Source organism: Meles meles, chromosome 7 (assembly GCF_922984935.1).
Source record: "Meles meles chromosome 7, mMelMel3.1 paternal haplotype, whole genome shotgun sequence".
Taxonomy (NCBI): domain Eukaryota; kingdom Metazoa; phylum Chordata; class Mammalia; order Carnivora; family Mustelidae; genus Meles; species Meles meles.
The window spans coordinates 88783186-88810246 of record NC_060072.1 but is presented as its reverse complement, the minus strand read 5'-3'; the positions used below and the strand labels follow the sequence as shown (position 1 = coordinate 88810246).

Sequence of the window (27061 nt, the reverse complement as noted above, 5' to 3'; positions counted from 1 at the left end):
AGAGAGGCAGGCAGAGAGAGAGAGGAGGAAGCAGGCTCCCTGCTGAGCAGAGAGCCCGATGGGGGGCTTGATCCCAGGACCCTGGGATCATGACCTGAGCCGAAGGCAGAGGCTTTAACCCACTGAGCCACCCAGGCGCCCCTCCACAGAAAGTTTTGCACTCATCCTTTGAGCTATGTGACTATGGGCCTAAGGGTAGAAGCTGGTGAACACGTAATCCCATTTCTGCCTGAAAGATGTTGTCATAGAACCTCAGGTGGTTTTTTTTCTTTAATTAAATATGAGTAGATAGAGAAAAATATTTGCAAAATACATGTAAGGGTGTAGAGAATAACATTTCCACCAGCAGCCACAATTCCCACACATTTTCTTCCCTTCCCCAGAAATTTTGGTTTTATTATTCCTTCAGGGTTTTTTTTCCCCCCTTCATTTTTCTTTATAGCTTGACCACCCATTCATTTTTGTGTTCATAAACAGAATCATTAGTTTCCCAGGTTTCTGGATTTTCTGCAAGTGGGTGCGTCCTATTTGTATCTTGCTGCGGCCTCCTGTCTGGTCCTGGCGACTGCCCCATGCAGCTGCTTGTCAAGGTAGCTCGTGCTTTGTCACTGCTGTAGAGTTCTCCGTGCTGTGGGTATTTCTCACTTGTTCATTCTGCCGGCGGACATGGATTGTTTCTAACTTGGACCATTGCAGTCGGCGCTGCTCAGAGCTTTCCCGTACGTGCCTCCTGGCTCATAGACACAGGAGTTTCTCTGGGATATAAAACTGGGCGTAAAATTGCAGGGTCATTGGGTGTGTATTTTTTTTCTTCTTCATAATTTTTCTAAAAGATCTGTTTATTTGTTATCTGAGAGAGAGAGCAGGGAAAGGGGCAGAGGGAGAGAGAATCCCAAGCAGACTCCCCACTGGGCCTGCTTGGGACAGGCTCCATCCGGGGACCCTGAGATCATGATCTGAGCCGAAACCAAGAGGCAGAGGCTTAACCGACTGCACCACCCAGGCACCCCTGGGTGGGCACATTTTAAAATTTTGCTTGATCATGTCACATTATTTCCCAAAGCCATTATGTCGATTAAACCTCTTCACGCAGAGTTTCGGCGTTTGGAAATCCCAGATCCGTGAGTGTCACAGTCTCAGAGTAGAAGAGCAATGCTGAGTCTCGCTCCTCATCTTGTGGCTAGAGGAAACTGAGGCACAGAAGAGTGATGTGATGGGGCCGAGGTGTGGTCACCATTCAGGGACGGAGCCTGGACTCAAACCCCAAGCCCCCAGACTCCCTCCACACCGCTGCCTTGGCTCATTTCTCTCTCTCCTCTCTTCCCTTCTCAGGCTGAGGCCCCAAGGAGTGGCTGCTACAACCTATCGAGCTATTTCCAGGGTCGGGCACAGCACTCAGAGCTGACCCGGCCAGGGCCCCCTTCGGGTCCTGAGGATGCGTCTTTTCCGAAGACGCCACATGCCCCTGCGCCTGGCCATGGTGGGCAGTGCCTTCGTGCTCTTCGTCTTCATCCTGCACAGGGATGTGAGCAGCACGGAGCAGGCCACCGAGAAACCATGGCTGAAGTCCTTGGTGAGCCAGAAGGATCACGTGCTGGACCTCATGCTGGGGGCCGTGAACAACCTTCGAGATTCGATGCCCAAGCTCCAGATCAGGGCTCCCGAGCCCCAGGAGACACCCATCTCCACAAACCAGTCCTGCCTGCCTGGGTTCTACACCCCGGCTGAGCTGAAGCCCTTCTGGGAACGGCCACCCCAGGATCCCAATAGCCCCGGGGCAGATGGGAAAGCATTTCAGAAGGACAAGTGGACCCGCCTGGAGACCCAGGAAAAGGAAGAAGGCTATAAGAAGCACTGTTTCAATGCCTTTGCCAGTGACCGGATTTCCCTGCAGAGGGCCCTGGGGCCAGACACCCGACCCCCTGAGTAAGTAGCCCCCAGAGTCCTGGGGGTAGGCCAGGTCTCTGCCCTACGTGTGGCTGGTACGGTCATGGCCATGGGCCAAATGCCAGGTAGAGAGCTGCTGGTGATTGTATGACATGGGCAAGGATTCCTCTAAACCCTCCCTTCTTTTTTTTTTTTTAAGATTTTATTTATTTATTTGACAGAGAGAGATCACAAGCAGGCAGAGAGGCAGGCAGAGAGAGAGGGAGGAAGCAGTCTCCCTGCTGAGCAGAGAACCCAATGCGGGGCTCGATCCTAGGACCCTGGGATCATGACCTGAGCCCAATGCAGAGGCTTTAACCCACTGAGCCACCCAGGCACCCCTAAGCCCTCCCTCCTTTTCCTGATCAGTGCCCTTATCCTCAGGCTTGGTATTGTGGTCAGGCCAGAGGCCCAGAGAGACCATGACAGTAAAATGACCAAGGTGATGGGATACAGAAGGAGGAGCTCAGGTCCCGGGACCTGGCACCAGGGTGAATGGGAGGGATGGTTCCAGATTGCAAACTCAATGGCCCACCCTCTGCGGAGGCCTGCCCAAGAAGAGCCTGTGGGACTCTGCCATTGAGCTGTTGAGAAAGGGCTGTTTCCAGATAGGAGCCTGGATGGTCAGGACCATCCCTCCACCTCCTGGCTTCCCTCTGTGAAGGACCACAGGACCAGGAATTCATTCCAGCCTCCACGTGGAGCCATTTTTACTTCCCCCCCCACCCCAGGCAGTGAACCAACACAGAGATCTCTGAGCTCCGAGCCTCGCCCCGAAGCTGCCATGGCCTGCTCACGTTGTCCTCAAGTCATAGATTTTTGTCTGTCCCAGCTCAAGAGTTAGATCCTTTCTGGCCTTTTCTCGCATGGCAGCCCCCTTCTTGAGTTCATGAGTACTTAGGGCTGGGAACTTAGGGGGCCTCAGACTTGGACCAAGTATCAGTCCGAGATGGTAAGGCCACTCAGAGTTCTCAAGAGCAACTCAGCAGGGAGGGGTGTCAGGCAGGAGGGCAGCCAGTGGAGGAAGTTGGGGAATCACTTCTGGAGGATTCTTAAGAAATCTGTCAGCAGAGCGGGGATAAGAAAGGCCGTCAGGGGGTGCCTGGGTGGCTCAGTCAGTTAAACACCTGCATTCAGCTCAGGTCAGGATTCCAGGTCCTGGGATGGAGACCTGCATCCGATTCCCTGCTCAGTGGGAAGCCTGCTTCTCCCTCTCCCTCTGCCACTCCCCCTGCTTCTTCTCTCTCTCTCTAACAGGTAAAATAAAATCTTAAAAAGAAGAGAGAGAAAAAAAATAGACTGTCAGCCCAGATGATTCCCTGAGGTCTAGGATTCCCAGCGTCCCACCGCCAGCGGAGGCAGAGTGTCAAGAGTGTGGCAGTGTGGCCACGTCCCTAGGGTAGATGGAGCTGATGAAGACACAGAAAAGGTCACAGGAAATCGTGTGTGATGGTAGTATCAGATTACAGGGAATTAATGAGGAAATGGGTTAGAGAAGCACTGTAAATTGTAAAGAAAAGAGCCTTTTTCTCTCCTTGAGTATGGAAATTGTAGTCACTTTTCTCAGATGTCAAATTTGCCCTTTATTACTTCCCCTTGGGGACCTCCAGATTGGATTACACTTTTGCAGCGCGCACATTGCTGAGGAAGAGAGGGTCAGCCCTGGGAACTCCTGGAGCAGACGAGAGAAGTCAAGGGGAGAGCAGGGGCACCGAGCCAGCGGTGGGGCAGATGGGGTTTGGAATGGGTTCTCTAGGACCTGTGCAGAGGCTCAGGGTTGGTGGAAAATCAGGGGGAGCCAGGAACGGGGAGCAGCTCCTCCCAACTGCACGGGAGAGCAGAGGATGGTGATGGCAACCTGTGGACAGGGCTCTCCCACCCCCTGGAACTCCTGGGGACCTGGAGAGCTGTATCAGTGCTTCCATCCTCCTAGATGTGTCGACCAGAAGTTCCGCCGCTGCCCTCCACTGCCCACCACCAGTGTCATCATCGTGTTTCACAACGAGGCCTGGTCCACACTGCTGCGAACTGTGTACAGTGTGCTACACACTGCCCCTGCCGTCCTGCTGAAGGAGATCATACTGGTGGACGACGCCAGTACTGATGGTGAGGCTGGAGGGGGCCCGGGGGGGGGAGCCATGGTCTCCCCTGGTACTCCGGAGGGAGGGTGCGCACCCCCACTACCTGTGGCCTGGTACCGCTGCTCATCATCAAGGCCAGGAGCAGGGAGAAGGCAGGGGAGGGAGAGGAAGGTAGGGGGCAGGGAGCACATAGACCACATTCCCAGAGCCGAATCTTATTCCCATGTTAGCCGGTGAGCTCCCAGAGCTTTGCAGTTCTCATTTCTGAGACTCTTAGATCTGCCCAGCGCAACCCCCCGTCAGAAGTGGTGGGAGAAGGCAGGGCAGTGGATGGGGATGCGCCTTCCTCTCCGTTTCCTACCTGCTAGAGCGCGCTTCTGCTCTCGGAAGAATCTGCCTCAGAAGCTCTCTTTGCTGTAGTTGGTGAGAGGTAAGTGAGGTTGCTACCCAAGCTTCCACCCTTTAAAGAAATTCCACAAATTTCTACTGAATTCCCTGCCTGGCGTCGACCTAGGTGGAGGGGATACCATGACAAATGACAAATGGGACAGAGCGGCCCTGAAAAGGCCAACAACCTGCATAGGTCAGAGGGCCGCTTACGACAGAAGTCACATGGTGTGGCCCATAACACACCCCTAAGAAACGTGAAAGAGTGTGGACTCGGGGATCTGACACCTAGGAACTCAAATCCTAGCCTTGACTCTTCCGAGCTCTGTGACCTTGGGCGAGATCCTTACCCTCTCTGAACCTCAGCTTCCTCTTCTGAAAATGAAGACAACTGACTCCCTCACATGATGGGCGAGGGATCAGAGATGGGGATAAAGGGGATAAATCACGTGCCACGGAGTACTTAGCATTGAGTAAGCACTCCATTAGCATTAGTTCCAATTTATTCTTTGTATGGGAGCAATGCGCCGGCAGGGTCCCTAGCCAGGTGTTAGTTCTGCGTCGTGTGCCCAGGGTGGCCCACGGTCGGGGCCAGATGGAAGCACACGTGTCTGGGGAAAGAAGAGGCTCACCAGGACATTCCCAGAGGAGAGAATGGCACAAGCAGAGTTCTAGAGACATAGGTGTATTTGTGAACTATTAAGAGGTTGGATTCGGCTGAAGCTGAGGTTTGTTGTAGGAAATGACACTAAAAAGATGTTGAATTGAAATTCACACCATGCTCGGAGTATTTATTGAGGATAAAAGTGAGTCATTGAAGGTGTTTAAGCTGGAGAATGACCTTGTCTTAGAAGGGTGGCAGCTCTGGGAGAGGGTGAGTATCAGGAAGGGAGGCAGAGGACCCCAACTCTGGAGAGGAAGTTCTTAGAGTCACCTGAGAGTGGGATGACGGGCCAGAACGGGGACAGGGGCCGTGGGACCGATGCGTTCCCCTTAGGCTTGGCACGGCTTTCTCCTTGTAGCACACGGCATCTGTGGCTCTCTGGCATGGCCTCCGGCGCCTGAGCTCCCTTCTCAAGGGCAGGAACTGATCCCACACTTCCCAGTGTATGCCCCGAGGCCCCTCCAGTTTCCTGCTGCCTCCTGACCTTCCCCAGTCTCCCTCCTGCCCTAGAGTAAGGCTGATGCCAAAACAATGGAATGGGGTGAGGTGAGGGGGTAGAAGGAGGAGCTGAGTGTGAGAACCGTGTCTTCAGGGTGGTCACATTTCCCCGGGGAGAAGAGACACCCCGCAGGACCACTTACAGAGCAAGGGCAAATCAGCATCAGGGATGCAATCATAGGGTCTGTGGATAAGGAGCTAGAGATTGGTCTTCCAAAAGGGAGGAACAGAGAGTTTGGCAGACATGGGAGGGGCGTGGGAGGGCCCTGCAGGGAATCTCGGTAGCAATGGGATGGTTGGAATGAGAGCAAGGGTATCAGCTGTCCTTCCTCTCAAACTGGGTTCTCTGGAGACCCTTCTCCCCGCAGATCTTGGCTGCCCACCTGGGCGGTGGGAGTTCTAAACTGTTTCAGCTTGCCACCCTTCAGAATTTTGAGCATCCAAAAGGGAGAGGTCTTCTGACCAGGCAAGACAAGTGATATAAGGCCAGGCCGGCATGCGTGGCCTCTCAAGGGCACGGCAGCCTGTGCCTAGTGGGATGGACTTGGCAGTGGCCTCCACGGCTCCTCCAAAGGGCCTGCCCCTAGCTGGCCCCCAGACACATGCTTCCGTTTTCTCTGGTTCTCTGAGAGCCAGTTCTAGTTACCCCCAGTCACCTGCCTGAAAAACCTAAAGCAGTCCTTCCTATTCTTCTGCAGCCTGGCCTCTTTGAGAATCTGTTACAACTCTGCTCCCTCCCTAGAAGAGTGTACAATTGTTACACCAAGGTGCACACACCTATGTTTTTTGCATGTAATTCCAGGGGATTTGTGGACCCTATGATAACCCCGCCTCGAGGCCTTTCGGACCCTAGAGGTGTTTCAGCAGTGGTCAGTTCCGCGGGGGAAAGGGGAAAAACTCAGATCCATGGCCAGAAATTGCCGCGGTTCACAGCGGGATAAATTGCCCGCATGTTTGACCGTTGGATTCGATTAACCGGCTCCCATTACGCACACAAAAACGGACTGTGTCTCTGTGGAAACACAATGTCCACGCTCTTGTGCCCTCCTCTCCTGGTGCCAGCAGTAGAGGTATGACCATGAGGACACAGGCGTTTGATATTGGCCTGAGGGGCCTGGTGCCAGGCTGCGGAACTTTCTCTCTCCCCCTTTGGAGTCCTAAGCCCAGGCACAGATTTCATTCCTGCATGGCCCATTCAGCAGCCTGGTACGCTTCTAATCCGGCACACTCTTCGAGATGCTCAAAACTGGCCCTTGAGGCCTACCGGTCCACCGTGCCCTCAACAGGGCATCCCTGTGTTGAAAGCCCTTCCCAGCTCCTTGGGGAGTCTGAGGGGGAGGGCACCTAGCCTCCCTCCTGTGGGAGTTTGCTAGATGGATGGAAGGAAATCAGATACACCTGGAACCCAGAGCGTCAGGAAGTGAACAGGATCCTCAGTGAGCAAGTTCCTCAGGGAGAGAGGGGTGAGGATGTGGTGGTGGCCATTGGGGGAGGGGGTTGCTGTAGGAAGGGAAGAAGGGAAGGGCAGCGCTAAGGAAACACACTGTGAAACCCAGGGAGGAGACCTTTGGGGGAGCACTTGGGATTAGCTGAAGATTTCCATGCCCCCCCTTCCATCTCCCCATGCTGTTCAGAATTGGAGTGACAGGTCCTCTCGTGGCCTCCTAAACTCTTAGTAATACAGGTCGGGAACTGTTCAAAGCCTCTAATTTTAGCTAAATTACAACCTCCAGTGTGGATTTCAACATGTAAAGTTGCTTTATCACTTCTCTCTCCTACGTCCGTACATGTTTTATAATATAAGAAGTCCTCTCGATTGTAACTCTGGGTCCCAGATTTTCCAGGGAAGCTTCCATTTTGCTGTTTCCTTCTGTTTCTGCCCGTAGAGAAATTCCATTTCCACATGCTAATTTCATCTGCCTGTCTCCTCCTTACACCTGGAAATGGAAAGTGGCCGACAAGGAATCTTGATTTAAGTTTGAAAATTCGGCCCCCTGTTCATATGTTCTATCTGAACTAGTGAATCGTAGAACATTCCCAAAGGGTGTTATACTTGTTTATTTCTCCTTTTATCCTTCCAAATGGATTAATCAAGAAAGAATTTCCCAGTTGCAGTTAGATTCAAGGCTGAAAAGAACACAGATGGGCATGAAAACAGAATAAACACAAACAAAACAGGAAAAATGAGTGAGGAAGTCCTGCCTACAAGAAAGGCTTTTCTGTCCTCCTTTTCAGCTTTTTCGGAAGCCAAGGAAGAGTGGGGCAGCCCCCAAGAGAAGAGTAAACAAAGGCAGGCGTTCACTGATTTGCTTAATTAGTATTCTTTTTTAGTTACCTACAGGGCACCACACCCTGGGCCGGCCCCTGGGGCTACAGCAGTGAACATGCTAGGCAAGGTCTCTGTCTTCTTACAGTTTACTTTCTTAATGGGAAAGACAGAAAATATATAATTTCAGATAATAAGTGCTCTGAAGAAATTAGAGGAAAAAGAAAATGCAGGATGCAGGATGATGGGCTAGTGGGTAATCATGGAGCTGCTGTAGTCATGGTAACCAGGAGAGGCTTCTCTAGCTGGTCGCTGCTAAGTGGAAAGCCCCTGAGGTTAGGTGTGTTAATGGGGCAGAAATAAGGCAGCGGGGCTACAGCGAGCAAACAGACAAAAAGACCACTGGTACAAAGTGAGTTGAAGAGATGAGCAAAACTGAATCCAAGACCTTTGTAAGCAGTGGTCAGTGTTTGGATTTTCCCTGTGTGTGTATCTGTGTGTGGTAAAATAGGCATAACATAAAATTTACCATCTTAACCGTTTTTAAGCGCACCCTTCAGTGGCATTTAATACCTTGAAATTGTTGTGAAATCATCCATCATCACCAGAACTCCCTCATCTTCCTAAACTGAAACTCTGTACCTTTTAAACAATGACTCCCTCTTCCCTCCTTTCCCCAGCCCCTGTCAACCCCCATTCTACTTTCCTGTCTCTATGAATTTGACAAAGTACCTCATATAAGTGGAGTTATTCAGTGTTTTTCCTTTTGTTTCTGGTTTATTCTACTTTGCATAATGTCTTCAGTATCCTCCGACTTTGATTTCAGCTCAGGTCATGATCTCAGGGTTGTGGGATCGAGCCCCACATCGGGCTCTACGCTCAGGTGGGAGTCTGCTTGTCCCTCTTCCTCTGCTCCTCCCCCCACTCATGCTTGCTCTCTCTAAAATAAATAAATAAAATCTTTGGTTTCCACATATGAGTGAAATCATACAGTGTTTATCTTTCTCTGACTGACTTACCTCACTTGGCATTATACCCTCTAGCTCCAGCTGTGTTGTCCTGAATGGCAAGAGCTCGTTATTTTTCATGGCTGAGTAATATTCCATTGTGTATATACACCACATCTTCTTTATGCATTCGTCAATTGATGGACAATATCCATATGTTAGATATTATAAATAATGCTACAATGTACCTAGGGGTGCATATATCTTTTCAAATAAGATTTTTTGTTTTCTTCAGGTAGATATCCAGAAATGGAATTAATGGATTGTTTGGTACTTCTATTTTTAGTTTTTTGAGGAACCTCCATACTGTTTTCCACAGTGGCAGCCCCAATGTACATTCCCACCAACAGTGCACAGGTTCCCTTTTCTCCACATCCTCTACCAGCACTTATTTCTTGTCTTTTTGATACTAGCCATTCTGACAGGTGTGAGGTAATATCTCATTGTGGTTTTGATTGGCATTTTCCTGATGATGAGTAATGTTGAGCATCTTTTTTTCATGGGTCTGTTGGCCATCTGGATGTCTTCTTTTTTTAAGATTTTATTTATTTATTTGACAGAGACAGTGAGAAAGGGAACACAAGCAGGGGGAGTGGCAGAGAGAGAGGGAGAAGCAGGCCTCCTGCCGAGCAAGGAGCCTGATGCGGGGCTCAATCCCAGAACCCTGGGATCATGACCTGAGCCCAAGGCAGACACTTAAGGACTGAGCCACCCAGGCACCCCATCTGTATGTCTTCTTTAGAAATTTGTCTGTTCGGGTCTTTGGCCCATTTTTTAATCAAATTATTTGGTTTTTGGTGTTGAGTTGTATGAGTTCTTTACATATTTTGGATATTAGCCCTTTATTGGATATATGATTTGCAAATATCATCTCCCTTCCAGTGGGTTGCCTTTTCATTTTGTTGATCGTTTCCTTCTCTGTGTAAAAGCCTTGTGGTTTGTTGTGGTCCCAATTGTTTATTTTTGCTTCTATTTCCCTTGCTTGGGGAGACACTTCCAGAAAAAAAATATTGCTGAAGTTGATGTCCAAGAGATTACTGCTTACTTTTTTTTCTTTTAAGGAATTTTATGGTTTCAGGTCTTATATTTGGGCCTTTAACAAACCATTTTGAGTTTATTTTTGTGTACAGTGTAAGAAAGGGATCCAGCTTCATCCTTTTGCATGTTGCTGTCCAGTTTTCCCTACACCATTTATTGAAGAGACTATTTCTTTTTTCTGCATTGTATATTTTTACCTCCTTTGTCATAGATTGACCCTATAAGCACGGGTTTATTTCTGGGCTCTGTATTTTGTTCCTTTGATCTATGTGTCTGTTTTGGGCTTTGAACACTATGACTTGCAGTTTGAAATCTGGAATTTTGATACCTCTCTCTTTGTTTTTCTTTCTCAAGATTGGTTTGGCTATTTGGGATCTTTTGTGGTTCCACGTGAATTTTAGAACTATTTGTTCTAGTTCTGTGACAAATGCTATTGATATTTGCACTGAATCTGTAGATTGCTTTGGGTAGTAAGGACATTTTAGCAATATTAGTTCTTCCCTTCCAAAGCATGGTATATCTTTCCATTTATTTGTGATTTGTTTATTTATTTGTTTGTTTGTGATTTATTATTGTGATTTCCATTTATCTGTGATTTCTTTCGACAGTGTCTTATAGTTTTCAGAATATAGGTCTTTCATCTCTTTGGTTACATTTATTCCTAAGTATTTTATTCTTTTTTTTTTCCTAAGTATTGTATTCTTTAAAAAAAAAGAGAGAGAGATTTTGTTTATTTATTTTTATTTATTTATTTATTAGAGAGAGCATAAGTACTGGCTGATGGACTGATTGTGGTGGGTGAGAAAAGGGAAGAATCCAGCATGACTCCTGGGTTAAAGCTGCTGGAGGGATGCTGGTACCACATCCTGACATGGGGAGACTAGAAGCAGGCAGGTTGGGAGGCAATCTGGATCCATGTTGAGCGTGTTAGGTTTGTGGTGCTGTTAGACACCCAAGTAAAGATGGCAAGACCAGGAGAAAAGACCTAGGAGCCACCTGCGTATAGATGGTAGTTCAGACTGTGGCACTGAATAGTGCGTGTGTATTCAAGGTCACAGGAGTCTCATAGACTCCAGTCATGAGGAATGGAGCTGGGCTGGGGTGGTGGGTTGTTGAACCTGAATTAGGAGGCGAGCGTCTGGGGAACCTAAGAGAGTATGGATGGGCTTACCTGTCTCCACACTCAGCTCCGCTCGTATCTTGGACAGATGTCTGATGGGTCCAGGGGTGTGACAGGAAGGAGAAGCATTCCTTAGGGGAGTTGTCTCACTCCCCTAGAAGGGCGGAGGGCTCATGCTCCGAAACCCCTGGTCCAGCCTAACCACCTGAGACTGGAAGGAAGGCGTGGGAGAAGGGCTTTGTAGAGCTTAGCACCCCCTGGGGTTCACAGCTCAGTGCTTCTCAGTCTCTCACCACAAAACCCACTTCCTATGATGCTTTGTCCTTGGTTTATCTCCACCACCATGCACTTCCTCTGAGCACAGTTAGGTGAGTTCTTAGGGGAAACATCAGCCATGCTGAGAAGGTGAAGCTCCTGGTTGACGTCCCCCCTCCTCCTTCCTGTTAGAGCCAGCACATGGGGCGCTAGTTGGATTATGAGCCCAGGAGTTCCTGAGGGCAAAACCCAGACAAGACCCAGACCAGGCCCGTCCCTGCCCTGGATAACATCTGGCACCTAGGCAGTGTGTGAGCATGTGTTTGGAGAGCTCTGGACTGCTGAAGCCAAATGAGTCCAGTTTTGACCCCTAAATATCAGGAACAATACCCAGATTTCAGAGCATTTTAATCTTCATAGAAAAGATTAAGTAAGAAAGTCGACATGTAAGCACCCAGTTCAATGGTGGGCACATGGTAGGTGCTCAAGTATTTGGGCATTGTGTGGGGGGTGGGGAAGAGAAATCAATCATACTCCCCCAAAATTAATTGAGTTCAGGCCCCGCAGTTTGTATAACACTGCATTTGAAGCAAGACCTAAGCACTGGGCTGATCCCACAGCCCCACGCAGAAAGGCCACACTTCTGTCGTGCCTGCTCTCTGCCTCTTCTGAAAGGCTAGGCCACTCCATTCTGCACAGTCGGGAGTAAAACCATGGCACAGATAAACCGTAGAGCGGTGAATAAACCATAAATAAGATTCAGAGTGAGTTTCAAGGTGGATTGTTTCAGAAGAGAGCTATTTTGAAAGCCTTGAGGATTTCAGAATGAATAGCAGTGTTATGAAGTGAGCCCTCGGCTCAGAAGGAGCTGGAGATCTCAGCAGAGCTATCCTCCCCCCACACACCCCCAAATTCAGGATGGTTGCACCCACTACAGGCTCCCCAGCCCTGCACAACCCCAGCTGCGGGGAGGGGGTGTCGCTGATCACCTCCCTGCGGTCCCACTTCCCTGGGCGGCAGACTCACCCCTGCGACCGCCACAGGGCTGACACTTGGTACCTGGGTTTTTTTAATTTAATTAAAAAGCTGCTCAGTATCTTTTCATCTTCTAAAAGATTTCTCCATGCAGAGGGGTTAATAAAGAGGGTTAGAGCACGACTGCTCATGACTGACCCAGCAAGCCAGAAATCAGCCTTTGTGTGTGCTCTGCCTTTGCGCTCACTTGGGAGGGCCCCGGAGACAGGGAGTCGGGGTCCTGAGAAAGGACTGCCGCAGCCCCCCAGGTGTGGGGAAGAGAGGAGATTGGAATCCCAGTTACGAAAGGTGGTGGCTGAGAAGATGGAGAGACCCAGGGGCTGCTGAGTGCCTTTGGCGGAAGTTTATCCTTGACTAGAGACCAAAGAACCACGACTCCCAGGTCCTGTCTCGGAGGGGGGGAGGTTCCTAGGTAAACCTGTGCAGGATCTGCCCGGTGGGTGTGGGGGGCACAGGGCGCTGGCCACACCCAGGGCTTCCTGCCTCCACGGAATCACCTCTTCATTAGCTGTCCGGGCTGGTGGGAGGCTCCAGCGCACCCAGCTTGGCGCTCACCGTGGGGGGCACGGGGTTTGCCACCCAGCGGTGAGCCGGCACCAAGGACGCTGTCCCTTCCAGACTACTTAAAGGAGCAACTGGAGCAGTACGTGAAGAAGATGCAGGTGGTGAGGGTCGTGCGGCAGGTGGAGCGGAAGGGCTTGATCACTGCCCGGCTGCTGGGGGCCAGTGTGGCCCAGGCGGAGGTGCTCACCTTCCTGGACGCCCACTGTGAGTACAAGGGGACCAGCCTCGCACCCAGGAGGCCCGAGGGTGCTCCGGTCCCACCCCCCTCCCACGCCCAGACGGAGCGAAGAGCCGGAGGGGCCAGGGCATCACCAAGGTCCCTGTTGTTTCTGGGAGTAAAGGCGGCTGGGGACTCACTTCAGCTAGCTTCGCATGCCCTCTGCTCATCCCAGCCCAAGGATGTGCTCTGGAGCCTCTCTCTTCCTTGCTTGCTCGGTACCTCATTCTGAGCTCAGTCCGCAAAGAGGCCTCCTGTCACCCATGGGAACTAGTTTGTATGGAGCTCTCCCATAGGGCCACACGGAGTGCAAAAGGCCTTCTCTTTGCCCCAAACCCAGACACCTCCCCGCCATTGTCCGGAAAGAAATTGTTCCCTGAAAGCAGTGATATGTATTAGGGAAAACTCTAGACTTGGAGTCAGGAGACCTGGGTTGGCCTTCTGGCTCTGCCAGTAACTGAACCTCAGTTTCCCCATTTGTAAAGTGGGAATGAAGATACCAACCTTACTCACCAATGGCCAGATAAAGTAATCTCTACAGTTCACTGAAAATCTCAAAGGGCTAGATGAGTGAAGTGAATTATTATTCCAGAACCAGAGCTGAAGCTTCAGGTGCGGTCCCTCTGGAAGAGGGGACACCCCCTTCTGAATCCACACTTGGAGGGCTGATTCAGCCGACAGGCTGGAAACCCTGAAAGGTCACCCATCTGGGTCCTTCCCTGTGCTTTGGATCCTTTGAGTTGACCATGTTACTCCCCTCGGACCTCCATTCTTCCCTTCAAAGTTACCTCCACCTTTTGGTTGGGTGAGGGGGGTAGGTAGGAGGGCCTCGGGAGATCTGTCTATGCTTTCTACAACTGTGGCACTTGCCTCCATTTCTCTAATAGTAGGAAGTATCGGGAAGGTTCTCTTGCCCTCCTGAGTCTCCCTGTGGGTGTGAGGCCTGGGCTCAGCTGGGGCACAACCCTGACTGCTGTCTTCTGGTCCCGACCTGCAGGTGAGTGCTTCCACGGCTGGCTGGAGCCCCTCCTGGCTCGCATTGCTGAGGAGGAGACGGCGGTGGTGAGCCCAGACATCGTCACCATCGACCTGAACACTTTCGAGTTCTCCAAGCCTGTCCCGAGGGGCCGAGTCCACAGCCGTGGCAACTTTGACTGGAGTCTGACCTTTGGCTGGGAGGCTCTCCCCACCCATGAGAAGCAGAGGCGCAAAGATGAGACCTACCCCATCAAGTAAGGACCGTAGCCTGCTGAGCCCCCAGCTGGCTTCCAGGGACCCGGGCTGTCTTAGGTCCACGTGTATTAGGCACGCCACGAAGCATGTGGTATAGCTTCCTTACTCCTTATCCCCTCTGAGGCAGGTACTAGGATTAGCCTGCTTTACAGGGGAGAACCCAGCCTCCTAGGGAGAAGCAGTCAGCCTCAGACGATACACCTGGTGGAATAAGGATCCAAAGCCCACGCCCCTAACCACAGCCCTGCGCTGCCTCCCACTGTGACCCACCGGTCTTCTTCACCACTTACTGTGTGCCAGGCACTGACTGAGGGCTTTACGTAGCTTGTCTTTTTATTGCTCCCCACATGTAGAAGTTCATGACAGGTACATGCAGAGGTGCAGAGAGATGGGGGGTAGAGGCCGCTGTCAAATCGCCCTTGTAATAGCGGGCCTTGTACTCCCAGGTCACTGTCTTCGAAAGGGCTGGAAACATACTGAAGGAAACTAGACATGTGTTTGGCTGTTTGCAGTGTGTTATCGAAGCCCTGCACTTTTCCTGTAGAGGGCCAGACAGCAAGTCGTTGGGGTCCTCCGGCCACGTACAGTCTGTTGCACATTCTTCCTTGTTGGTTTGTTTTCATTTAACCACCATTGAAAAGTGTAAAAGTCATTCTTTGCCCAGCGCCTTATGAGGTCAGGCCAGCTCTGGCCTGTAGGCCGTAATAGTGTGCCCACCCCTGAGCTATGGTGTGGATACTTGAAAGTTTACCCAGTGTTTTGTTTTGTTTTTTAAAGATTTTATTTATTTATTTGACAGAGACACAGTGAGAGAGGGAACACAAGCAGGGGGAGTGGGAGAGGGAGAAGCAGGCTTCCCGTCGTGCAGGGGGCCTGATTCGGGGCTCGATCCTGGGACTCTGGGATCATGACCTGAGCTGAAGTCAGATGTTTAGTGACTGAGCCACCCTGGTGCCCCAGCTTATCCACTGTTTAATGCCCAGCTGGGTCTGCCCCGCATCCACCCACCCTGTCCTTCCCTCTCCAGATTGCCCTCTGGCATTGTTAGGGACCACAGGTTTATTTTATTTTATGTATTTATTAAGTAGGCTCCACACCCAACACGGGGCTCGAATTCATGACCCTGAGACCAAGAGTCGTGTGCTCTGTTGACTGAGCCAGCCAGGTGCCCCCACAAGTTTATTTTAACAGCCAACCGGAGCTGGGGAATTACTTTTAGAGAGAGCTCTGGTTTGGGATTGTCTGTGCCATTTTTTCCTATACTGGCCAGGAAGCTTAACTGAATATACATCAGGGATGGAGGGAGCAAAGGTTGGGGGATCGGTAAGCAGAGAGGTAAGAGGGAAGGATTGAAAGGAGGAGAGGGTTACAGTTCCTTCCCCTCCGCAGGCCCACATCCTAGGAAGTGCCCCCCAGAGCCTCAGTAGACCCTGTGGGTGCCACAGGGAGGCATCCCATGGTCCCGACCAGCCAACTTGCTCTGTCTCCATTAGAAGGAGGAAAAGAAGCAACCGAAGAGGGAAAGAAGAAAAGAGAAGGCTGGAGAGAGAAAAGAAATTGGAAGTCCCTACCGACCCAGCGCTTGTTTCATGGATGTCTTTTGTTTGTTGTGCACGGCAACAAAGCCCCCGTCCCCCAACTGGGGGCCAGGCAGACAGTGGCAGAGTCAGGGACAGGGCACCTGGCCCTCGCCAATCACTGCTGTCCCTTGCTCCAGTGTCTGAGGACCATGCCACTACAAGACAAAGCTCCAGTGTTTGGGGAATGGATTTGTTCCCTGGTGTAGGCGCCCTGGCCATGTGCATGGCTTACCCCAGGCGCTTTGCGTGGTAGCTCACCAGGAGGCCTGCGGGCAGTAGCCTCCCATCCTCCACCCTCAAAGCTGGCAGGTGCCTAAGAGGAGAGGAAAAGGGCCCAGGAAGTACAGGGAGTTGCCAGAGGGCGTTGGGTGTGGGTCTACAGTGAAGTCCGCAGGTAAGATCTATCCTCAGAGGTAATTTGTCGGCACCTTCTAGCTCAGAGAGACCTCTCAAGGCCAAGAGACGGCCCAGGTCAGGGAGACCCTCAAGAAGAAGCCGATTAGCTCCAAAGTAATGATCTGGAGTCCCAGGGCTCTCTGAGCCTTCCCAGGACTTATTGGAGGGGAGGGCTTAGAATGGCTGGGAGAGGCCAGAACCAGGGACAGAAAGCCTGCCTGAGCATGAGAGTCTTCTGAGTGAAATTCCTTCCAGAAAGTGGCTCTGGAAGCTAACTCCTACTTCAGGAGCCACAGGGGAACGCCAAGGTCAGGCTCCTGGACCCATCAGTCCAGTCTGGGGAGCACTGATGGAACACCTGCTGTGTGTAAAGCACTTTGATAGGTTCTGGAATTACCCAGAAGGCTTCAGTCTCTTTCTGCTTGAGTGTAGCACCTGGAGCTACCCACTGAGGGCAGCAAAACCCATCCAAGCCAGGCTGGCCAGGGCGCAGCCGCCAACAGCTAATGGTTCTTTTTTTTTTTTTTTTTTTTTAATATTTTATTCATTTATTTGACAGAGAGAGAGGTCACAAGTAGGCAGAGAGGCAGGCAGAGAGAGAGGGAGAAACAGGCTCCCCACCAAGCAGAGAGCCCGATGCAGGGCTCGATCCCAGGACCCTGAGATCATGACCTGAGCCGAAGGCAGAGGCTTAAACCACTGAGCCACCCAGGCGCCCCCAGCTAATGGTTCTATAGAGACTCCTTGCTCCAGTCTTCCTCAGGCTCTGACCCTGCACTCAACTCTTAGCCCAGCCTCTCTTATGAGCAACGTGGTACGTGAGGTCTAGGAATGAGACATTTTTTTTGCCCATTTCGCTTACAGTGGATCTGTACCTCCCTGCCTTTATCGGAAAGCCAGAAGCTCCTTGGAACCTCCCGATTTACCCGTTAGTCCAAATTGAGCTGAATTTCCCCTCACTTCCTCCTCTGTTTCCAGGAGCATCTCTTATCAGTTTCCTTGGCTCAGAGCAGCTGGCAGCTTTCCACCAAAGCTAACATTTCTGGTGCAGCAAGACTTTGCCCTTCTAACACCATGGCTTTCTAGTCCCTAGAAAAGGACCAGGGGTTCCAAAACAGAATGGAGTCCATCCGGGTCACACCATTCGTTCGTTCATGGTTTGCACCCTCTTTCCAAAGACTGCTTCACACAGCTTCTGATAACTGATTATCTCCAATGCTCTAGGAACTTTGCTGCCAAAATGAAGAGGATGGTGTGCCTCTCCCATCGGCTGCTAGACTGAGCTCTCAGCCAATGAGAATTTCCTCGGCTGCGTGCCTCACGTGCAGCATGGGTCCCGGCGGGCCGTGTTTGATATAACCTGCCGGGAACAAATGAATGAGTGGCTTTTTGAGAGGGATGATAATTACCTCTCTCCTTGGCCTGGTCCTGGAAGGTGGGAAGAACACAATAAAGCCCCGTGCACATTTGCTGAATGAATAAATTAATGGAAGTGGGGCTGCACCTCCCAGGAAAGAAGAAAGGAGGTGGGGGGGTGGACAGGGAGGAGGGGTAATGGAGGTGGTGGGTGGTAGCCTAGCACCAAGGCCACAGCTTTCCACACCAGGCTTCTGCTTGTCTTCCTCCACAAATGCACGTGCTTCTCCCTCTGTCTCCGCAGATCCCCGACGTTTGCCGGCGGCCTCTTCTCCATCTCCAAGTCCTACTTTGAGCACATCGGTACCTATGATAATCAGATGGAGATCTGGGGAGGGGAGAACGTGGAAATGTCCTTCCGGGTGAGAGTGAAGAGGGCTTCATGGGGGAGCCACCGTGGCCCAGGGGGCAGCCTGAGCCCCTATCTCTCAGGCTGTGGCAGCCTCGGGGTTATCACAGCTGGAAATGGACTTAAAAGGGTGTTTGTTTCCCCTCCTGGTGGCGCCTTTCCTCTGCTCTCCCCACCCTACCCCCCCCATCTGTGCAGGGAGGGCTTGGGAATCAGATTGGACAACTCAGAACAAATTACTCAGTTCCTCAGAGGGAAGGGATGATAGTGGTAAAGGAACTGGACGTGTGGGGCCTGGTGACGTCTTTCATCAGGCCTGTGGGAAAAGTGTTAGGGTGAAGGCGGAACAGGTCAGTCGGCAGTCACTGTCCTTCCTCAGGAAAAGTCGGGTTTCCCCTTCCAGGTTAGAGGGCACAGGCCCTGGTGGCCTTTGAAGTTTTCCTACCCTCTGCTCAGCGAATTCAGCATCACTGAAGATGGCGGCCCAAACGCTCAGGGATCCCAGGAATAAGGCAAATCAGGATTAGGTTAGGAAGAAAGAATTTCCTCTCCATGAAGTCCGCACACATCCCCCACGCAAAGGGGAGAGGTAATTAGCAAGTAGATGAGCTCGTGTGTGAAGTCACTTCTCACAGTGCCTGGCACGTATCAAGCATGTCCACCGATGCCCGTGTTACTATGACTACGACCGGGTATTTCTGTTGCTGCCCTACTAAAATGAGTAACAACATGCCTACTAACATAAAACCTAAGAAGGAGAGGACCCAGGTGGGAGGGACATCTTAAATCATTCCACTAGCCTAGAGAAGGGTCCCCAGGTCAGTTCCTGTAGCTCCCAGGGTTCTGATTCTAGGCTCATTCGTGGGCCTCCGCCCTGCATTCAGTCTCCTGGCAAGGTGGAGTGCTAAAGGTTCAGGTGACCAGCCCAGCCCACCAGGAAGTGGACTAGCCTTGCTACAAGTGATGCAGCAATGTTCTAATTGGATCACGAGTGTATCTTGATTCGAGGGAGCTTGAGTTTCCTGTAATACCTGGCTGAGCTGACAAAAATCCCGTTCCCAGGTCAACAAGCCAAGGGACCAAAGCTCCGAGTAGGTATACAGACACAAAGTTAGCCAACCATCTTTTCTCTAAAGTGGGCCCTGACAACCCTTAGGACCCTGCAAACCTCCATTTGCATAAATCAGAGTTGAACTAACATCACAGAGCATAGTTATGGCCTAGGAAGACTCCTGGTCCATGTCCTTTTTTCTAGGAGAGAGAGCACCATTTCCCTGACCCTAGCGCCCTGGGATTAGAACAGCTGCTTGGGAGGGGTGGGCAGTGACCAGTGACCCACGACCCCCCTGAAAGCCCTATCTTGTGTCCTCTTGTGGCAGGTGTGGCAGTGTGGGGGCCAGCTGGAGATCATCCCTTGCTCTGTGGTGGGCCACGTGTTCCGTACCAAGAGCCCTCACACCTTCCCCAAGGGCATCAGCGTCATTGCTCGCAACCAGGTGCGCCTGGCTGAGGTCTGGATGGATAGCTACAAGGAGATTTTCTATCGGAGAAATATGCAGGCAGCGAAGATGGCCCAGGAGGTGAGAGGAAATGGCACTCAGGAGGGGTTTGGGTGAAGAAAAGTGCAGCAACCCAGACCCTAGTCAAGGGCTTAATGGTAGAGGCCCGCCCATCTCTACCCCGCCCCCCGCCACCGGTGCCTCCCTTTACCCCTCAGACCCTGTGAGCTAGAGCCCAGGGAGGCCAGAGTTTGAAGATGGGCGATGAGGAGAGGAGTTTTGTCGTCCCCACCTGGAGAGGCCTGGCATCTTTTAGGGGGGGAGGGAGAACAGATTTGAAGAACCTGTCACAGGAGGAAGGGGTCTGCTCTGAGAGGCTCAGAATTGAGGTCTGGGAGAAAACTGACAGGGGAGTCACAGGAGATGCGGGAGGGAGGAGGCTATAGGCTGGGGTCCTAAAGCCAAAGCGGGGGCGGCAGGGGCGGTTAGATGTGGGGCTAAGCCAGTAGCCCCAACAGGTCCTGAGCAGGAGACCCATTCTGGGAGAAGGGGACTCCAGAAACTCTGGGCTACTTCAACTATACAAGTAGGTCAAGGCCGGTGGGACTGACTCTTTGGGGGCTGGCTTGGTTGACAGAAATCCTTCGGGGACATTTCGGAACGACTGAAGCTGAGGGAACAACTACATTGTCACAACTTTTCCTGGTTCCTGAACAACATCTACCCAGAGATGTTTGTTCCCGACCTGAAGCCCACCTTCTACGGAGCTGTAAGTCTCCCAGGCCAACTTGCCTACCCATCATCGTAAGAAACCCCCACCCCCAAGAGCAGTTCAGGATACTTACCCCACCCAGGGATTGCAAACAGGAATCAATTTTTACTCTCTACACTCCTTTATCGGAAGGAAGACGGGCAGGCTCCTTTGGGGCTTCTAGAGATAACTAAAACCTCGTAAGGGTGAAACAACCCCTAAGCAGTGGTTCTCATTCACCTGCATCAGAATCACCTGGAAGGCATGTTAAAACACAGGCTCCTGATTCAGTAGGACTGGAACGGGGCCCGAGAATTTGCGTTTCTAAGAAGTCCTCAGGGGAGGCTGACAGTCTGGGGATCACACTTGGAGAATCATTGCTCGGAAGGAAATCCCCGTGTGCCGAGGACTTCTCCCAGAGACCTGGCAGCCTGGGAGGTTCCCCAGCCTGCCCGTGCCCAGCCTCTGGGCTCAACACCTCACTTTGCTGTTATCTCCAGGGGTGCGGGTTAATGAGCAGAGGAGAATTCCAGCCACAGAGATTTATTCTGGTTGAGCCCCACACCACAAACCACACCACTCCTAACGGTGTCATTCCGGTTCCCCTCTCTGCTCGCTGCTCTGCAGATCCGGAACCTCGGCACCGATCAGTGTCTGGATGTGGGTGAGAACAACCACGGGGGGAAGCCCCTCATCATGTACACCTGTCACGGCCTGGGTGGCAACCAGGTACGCAGCCCCACCGTACCGGGCAGGCCCCACCGAAGCCTGCTTCTGGAACAACTCTTTCCACAGGCCTCTTTTCTCCACTCAACATAGTCCTTTCCTGGGGCACCTGGGTGGCTCTGTCGGTTAAGCGTCTGCCTTCGGCTCAGGTCATGATCCCGGGGTCCTGGGATGGAGCCCCATATGGCCCGGGGTGGGGTCCCGGTTCAGTGGGGAGTCTGCTTCTGCTGCCCCCGCCCCGGCTTGTGCGCTCTCGCGCGCTCTCTCTCTCTCTCTGTGTCAAATAAGTAAAATCCTTTTTTAAAAATAGTAAAATATATATTAAGTAACATTATTCCAGAAAAACCTAGATCTGGTAAAAATCCTAAAGGCGGCGCATGAATTACTGAGGCGTGGCGCCCCCTCACATGCTTCCCCCAGAAGCAAGATTCCTGGTTGGAATCTCAGGGTGCTTGGCTCTGGCAGGCAGCAGGCAAACTCTCCACCTCCTCTTGTCTTGATTTCTAGTACTTTGAGTACACAACCCAGAGGGACCTTCGCCACAACATCGCGAAGCAGCTGTGTCTACACGCCGGTGCCGGCACCCTGGGCCTGAGGAGCTGTCACTTCACTGGCAAAAATAGCCAAGTCCCCAAGGATGAGGAATGGGAACTGACCCAGGTGAGTAAGCTGCCCAGAAAGCTCAGAATCGAGAGCCTGCGGCCACAGCTTCCCCCCACCCCTTCCTTCTTTTCTGCATTTTCGGCCGATCAAGAAGGTCAAGACACTGTGGAGAGGATGGAGACAGTGGGCTTGGTCACGGGCAGGGCTCTTGGGGCGTAAGGAACATCTGGAGAGGTCCGGCTCTGCTGATAGGAAGCTGAGGTTAGGACTTAGGGTCCCCGGCCATCGCTGTCTCGGCTCAAGGATTTTTAGGCTGAAGCCAAGGAGATGAAGGTGAAGATTCACCCGCGGTTCCTGCTGGCCGTGTGTGCGCTGGGCACAAATCTCACACTCACAATGGTTACTCTTCCAGAGGCTCTTCCCGAGGAGGGAGTGCCGCCCCGTGTGGAGATGAGCCCGCTGAAGCTGGCAAGGCCTGTCACTAGTAAGTGGCAGGCCTGGGATTCAGACCTAGATCATTCTGACTTAAAAGCCTGGGGTCTTTCTAGTACACCATACTGCCTCAGGATACAGAATGTAACTTCTAGAATACTGGACCCGGACTAGCAGTACCCATGGGCCTTCATACCCCACCATACCCCAGTCTCTAAGGCAGATACGGGCCATAAGAAAGGCTGTAAATATGATCAAAGGCAGAAGGGCAGGAGGGGCTCAGGCCTTTGAGCCTGGCCATCCAGAGGAGGGGTCCCTGAGAGCATTAGCTCCATGGTCCCGCCTTCCTCTATTCCAGCTGCTCGGGCTAAAGCCGGAAGTGGGAGATTGACGCTGGACCCAGGTGGAAACTCAGGAATGCATCCTCTCAGGGGAGCTGGCATGCAAAGAAAGAAATTTAGAAATGTCCTCTTTGTGCCTTGTTGCATTTCCTTTGCTTTTTCCTTATTGTTCCCCATCTCATTGCCCCCTAGTAGCACTGTTAGAGTCTGAAGCCCAGGTTGATCTTTTACTGTGTCCTCTTTTAGGACCAGCTAATCAGGAACTTGGGATCTGGTACCTGCCTGACAGCTGAGGACAAAAAGCCAGCCATGGCCCCTTGCAACCCCAGTGACCCCCACCAGCACTGGCTCTTCAACTAAGTCCTCAATCACCCCCATGGGGGTTCCCATGGGGATCCAAGCCTCTCAGGAAATAGGATTTGGGGGAACCTGATATTTGAGAACCTGTTGATCAGCTTCTCTGTAGGCCTTAAAGATGGATTTCTAAACCCAATGGATATCAAGGCAGGATCTTTCTACTCCTTGCAACAACACAGCGCCCGTTTTCCGTCCTCCACGTTGATGAAAGAAACCACTGGAACATGTGATAGTAGCTCTAGAGCTTGCCTCCTGTTCTTGAAACAGAGTTCTAAGTGCAAGGCAACTTGGGTAGGGCCCAAGTCAGCAATGCTGAATTCCAGAAAAATACCTCTGCAGCCACATCCTGAGTCCCTGGTCATTTGGGCACCCACAAAACTAGTGAGGCAGTACCTTCGAACAGAGAGACTAGAGGTCTACAAGAGTCTCCCTGCTGATATTGCCTGAAGTTTCTAGAGCCAATTAGTTTATAGAAAGCGCCCTGATGGAAATCCTTTATCTTCTTTCATCTGCGCAGTAACCCTGTGAGAAAGACGGGCCGGGATCCACCAGGCCCATTTTACAGATAAGAAAGCAGAGGCAGAGAGAGAAAGCGGGGCTTGTCTGTAGTCCCACAGCTAGTGGATGGCGGGAGCCAAGACTGAGACTTGATTTCGAATGCTGAACCAGCGCTCCTGCCACCATACCACAAGAACACTAAACACCTAGCCGTGAGCCTTCCCATTCTCTCCTCCCTCCGTGCTGATCACTACTGGCTGGCCGGCCTCTGCAGAGCCTAGAACAGCGGCATCGGGTAGCCATGAGGGAGACCACAGTTGCGGACCCTGGGATGTTAGTCTGAAGGCAAGCTCATGCAGACAGTGAGTCTCAGGCCTCAGTCCCAGAAGCCTTTTTCCAATGCTATGTATATAACGTGGCAGTGGGCGAAGTTGAGGTCAAATGAAGACAGTGCCCAGCAGCCCCTGAACTCCTAAAGGTCTGTGAGCACCATTCGAAACTGTTGCTTTAGCCCAACCCTCTCGTTTTCATATCGTAAACCTGAGGCCAGATGACTAATTTGTCCAACACCACACAGCAAGGTATTGGCAACCTGAGACCAGAACCCGGATGAGACTAGCAAGAACCCTGGGCAGTCTGAGGAGGCAGAGACCGTGTAGAGCATGACCCTGGAAATGGCCTCATCTGCTGTACCCCCAAGTGGCGCAGACCCGACATGGGCGTCAGCTCTTCTCCAAGCTAGATGGACCCCACCACGCCTGGCTGCTTTGCCTGAACTAGAGAGCCCAGCTGCCCAAAGGAGGTGTCCCATTCCTTCCAGAAGGGCTTCGGACTTTTGATAGCAGGCTGTCATCTCGGATCTCACCACATGATGGCGCCGTGGGACCACAGCCTTCTCTGCCGGCACAAGTCGGTAAATTCCTTCAGAGCCTTCGGGACCCTGTAGAGGAAACATTCTGGGGTAGCCCAGACAGCGGGAGAGGAGAGAGTGGCTAGGAAAGGCCAGGGGTGAGGAAAGGAAAGGAAAAATTCTTTCCTGGAAAGAGAACTGGACCTGAGATCCCAGTGAAAATAAAGGTCTTATGGCATTGGTAAAGGAGACTTGCCTTTGGTTCCTCCTCCCCCCACATTGTCCCTTAGCCAATCCATCGGCAAATCTGTTGATTCAGGTTGTGGAGAGCCACACACATCTAGAAAGTTCCATCACATCACTGTCGCTTGTCCCCAGACATCCTCTGGCCCCCGATCTAGCCACCATACTGTGTGTCAAGCCACATAGACCTAAGGAGATGTAAGATGAGACTTGCCCCGTGGAACTGTCGCTGGAGAAGAAGGTGGAAGCAAGTCAGGACAAGCCTGGAGGTGTTCAGAGCCGTGCTAGGTGACATGGAAAGAACAATCCTTCCGTCTAGGGAACTGGGGGCAGGCCTCACAAAGATGGTGACATTTGACCTTTGGCCTCAGGGATGAGTCCTGAGGGGGCATCTCACACAAGCACCCATCTAGAGTGAGAAGTCACGGAGAGACAACGCTGCAAGTGGCTCTGAAAAACCAAGGGGACATGAGGATGAAGGAGCAGTGGATACAGAAGCTGGAGGGTTGGGGCCACACCATGACTTTTATGGGACCAGGGTCTTTTTGTCTTCACGAAAAATTTCTTAAATTACATTTTACAATTGCATTGGTATAAAGATGAAAATAATCCAGGCTGATGGTATTCATTTGATTTCTTCTGGTTTTTAAAGAAACAAAAACTGTGGGCCCTTGGTGCTGTACCTGCTGTGTAAGTCGACCCTGTAGAACAGTGGGTCGGGGCCCAACTGAGAAGGCTTTGAAGGCCATCCCAATGTGGGTACACCACAGGGAGCCATAGTTCCTAACTCTGGTCCTAGCCCTACTCTTGGTTGCACTAAACATCCAAACGTTAATGAGGTATTGATCATTTGCCATTTATCCCAATATCCCTCCTCCTCCCCATGGCATCACTCAACATCTCTTCAGCCCAATCTTAGCTTATATGCCCAAAGAAGGGGTACTGTTGCGATGCCAAGATTCCTCACCCCTACACAAAAACAGCATAACATCTTCTGGGGGTAGCCAGCTAAGAGTGACTCATAGGGAATGAGAGGGGCAGCAGAAGAGAGGAAAAAACTACACACCACACCTAGAGAGTAGGCCCAGATTTGGGGGTGAAGGGAAGCCTAGGGGAGGTAGGTAGTCAAGAAGAGGGAGAGGGGGGCGCCTGGGTGGCTCAGTGGGTTTAAGCCTCTGCCTTCGGCTCAGGTTATGATCTCAGGGTCCTGGGATCGAGCCCCGCATCGGGCTCTCTGCTCCGCAGGGAGCCTGCTTCCTCCTCTCTCTCTGCCTGCCTCTCTGCCTAGTTGTGATTTCTCTCTGTCAAATAGATAAAATATATAAAAAAAAAAAAAAAGAGGGAGAGAGCACTGATGGGGTGATAGAAAGGTTCATGGCCTCCCCTTAGCTAAGGCTGGGCTCACCCCAACCCAGTATTTACACTATTGCTTAAAATTCATCCCTCTAACCATTCTTAGTGTTAACCTAAAACTTTACTCACATCTTGCTTAAAATCTTGATGCTGCCCCTGTGCCACTATCTCTAGAAGCCTCGCCTTGGCATTGAATGGCTTGTCCCGCCTAGGGATCTGTTTCCCACCTGCAACGTATTGGCACCATTGCCAAAAATAGCCAACATCCTAGAAGATATTCTTATTTTTAATTACAAAAGTAACGCCGTAGAGAAGCCAAATGATACCAAACAATATGTATTTAAAAAGTGAAATCGGCCCTCACAATGCCTCCATACTTACTGGTTCATTCTCTAGAAGTAATAACTTCTGTGTAGAAACCCTGCCATCCCCTTTTTCTATGAATGTCCAAATAGACACATACCCAGGACCATATCATCTGCAATTTGATGTCTTCATTTACTATCTCAAGGACATCTTTTCATGTCAGTTCCTTTAAGTCCAACTTGTTCTTTAAAAAAGCTAGAGAGTAGTCCATGATTTGGTTAATCCCAAGTTCTTTCACCTTTCCCTGCTGATGAATACTTGGGTTTTTTCCCAGTTTTGCAAAAACTTGGTGACAAAAAGGCATGACCCATATCCTCGTACATTTATTTTTGTGCTTGTGTTTATTTCAAAAGGATGCATTCCTAGAATTAGAATTGCAGAGTCAGAAGAAATGCAGTGCCTTGAAATGCAGATCCAAACCACTGTCTACATCTAACCCTGAGAGCGAGAACAGAAGAGTCAAACCAGGGGCACCTGAGTGGCTCAGTGGGTTAAAGCCTCTGCCTTCCACTCAGGTCATGATCCCAGGGTCCTGGGATCAAGCCCTGCATCAGGCTCTCTGCTCAGTGGGGGGCCTGCTTCCTCCTCTCTCTCTCTCTCTCTGCCTGCCTCTCGGCCTACTTGTGATCTCTGTCTGTTAAATTAATTAATTAAAAAAAAAAAGAGAGAGACCAGCAGGGGAAATGAGGCTGGGTACGCAGTTCAGGCGAGGCTGTGAGGGCCTTAAGTGCCATCCTAAAGAGTTTGGTTTCGATGCAAATACAAATTGTGCTCCTCTGAGCTAGACCAACGGTGTGCAGTGGGTGAGACATTGGCCCTGCCCCTAGAGCTCACTTTGGAATGAGTATGGAGTACGCTTTAGGTGGGCTCCTTGTCCTGGGGCGAGAGCTGTCTCCTTAAGTCTAGAGCAGGCAGGGAGGTGGGGGGAGGATGGACAAAGAGGCCCTGGTCCCCCACCCAAGCTCAGTCTTCTTCCCCACCTACTTCTGTTAGAATGCTGGGCGTGGGAC

The 27061-nt window shown here is 51.4% G+C and overlaps 1 protein-coding gene across 9 annotated transcripts in view; it reads left to right on the top strand.

The window, feature by feature from the left end:
- The window catches only part of GALNT6 (polypeptide N-acetylgalactosaminyltransferase 6), a 34823-nt gene extending 9882 nt beyond the window's left edge, over positions 1–24941 (top strand). For 6 of the 9 annotated variants that reach the window (XM_046012367.1, XM_046012365.1, XM_046012371.1 and 3 more), the window contains exons 4-13: positions 1333–1926; positions 3860–4032; positions 12896–13045; positions 14056–14290; positions 17928–18045; positions 19412–19612; positions 20169–20300; positions 20910–21011; positions 21516–21668; positions 22631–24940. In XM_046012367.1, the coding sequence (XP_045868323.1) occupies positions 1436–1926; positions 3860–4032; positions 12896–13045; positions 14056–14290; positions 17928–18045; positions 19412–19612; positions 20169–20300; positions 20910–21011; positions 21516–21668; positions 22631–22744 (1869 nt within the window). In that variant the 5' untranslated portion in view covers positions 1333–1435 and the 3' untranslated portion in view covers positions 22745–24940. Of the gene's footprint in view, positions 1–1332; positions 1927–3859; positions 4033–12895; positions 13046–14055; positions 14291–17927; positions 18046–19385; positions 19613–20168; positions 20301–20909; positions 21012–21515; positions 21669–22630 lie in introns of all 9 variants that reach the window. The other 3 variants (XM_046012373.1, XM_046012372.1, XM_046012374.1) reach the window with 2 other exon arrangements.
- The last annotated feature ends 2120 nt before the right edge of the window (positions 24942–27061 follow it).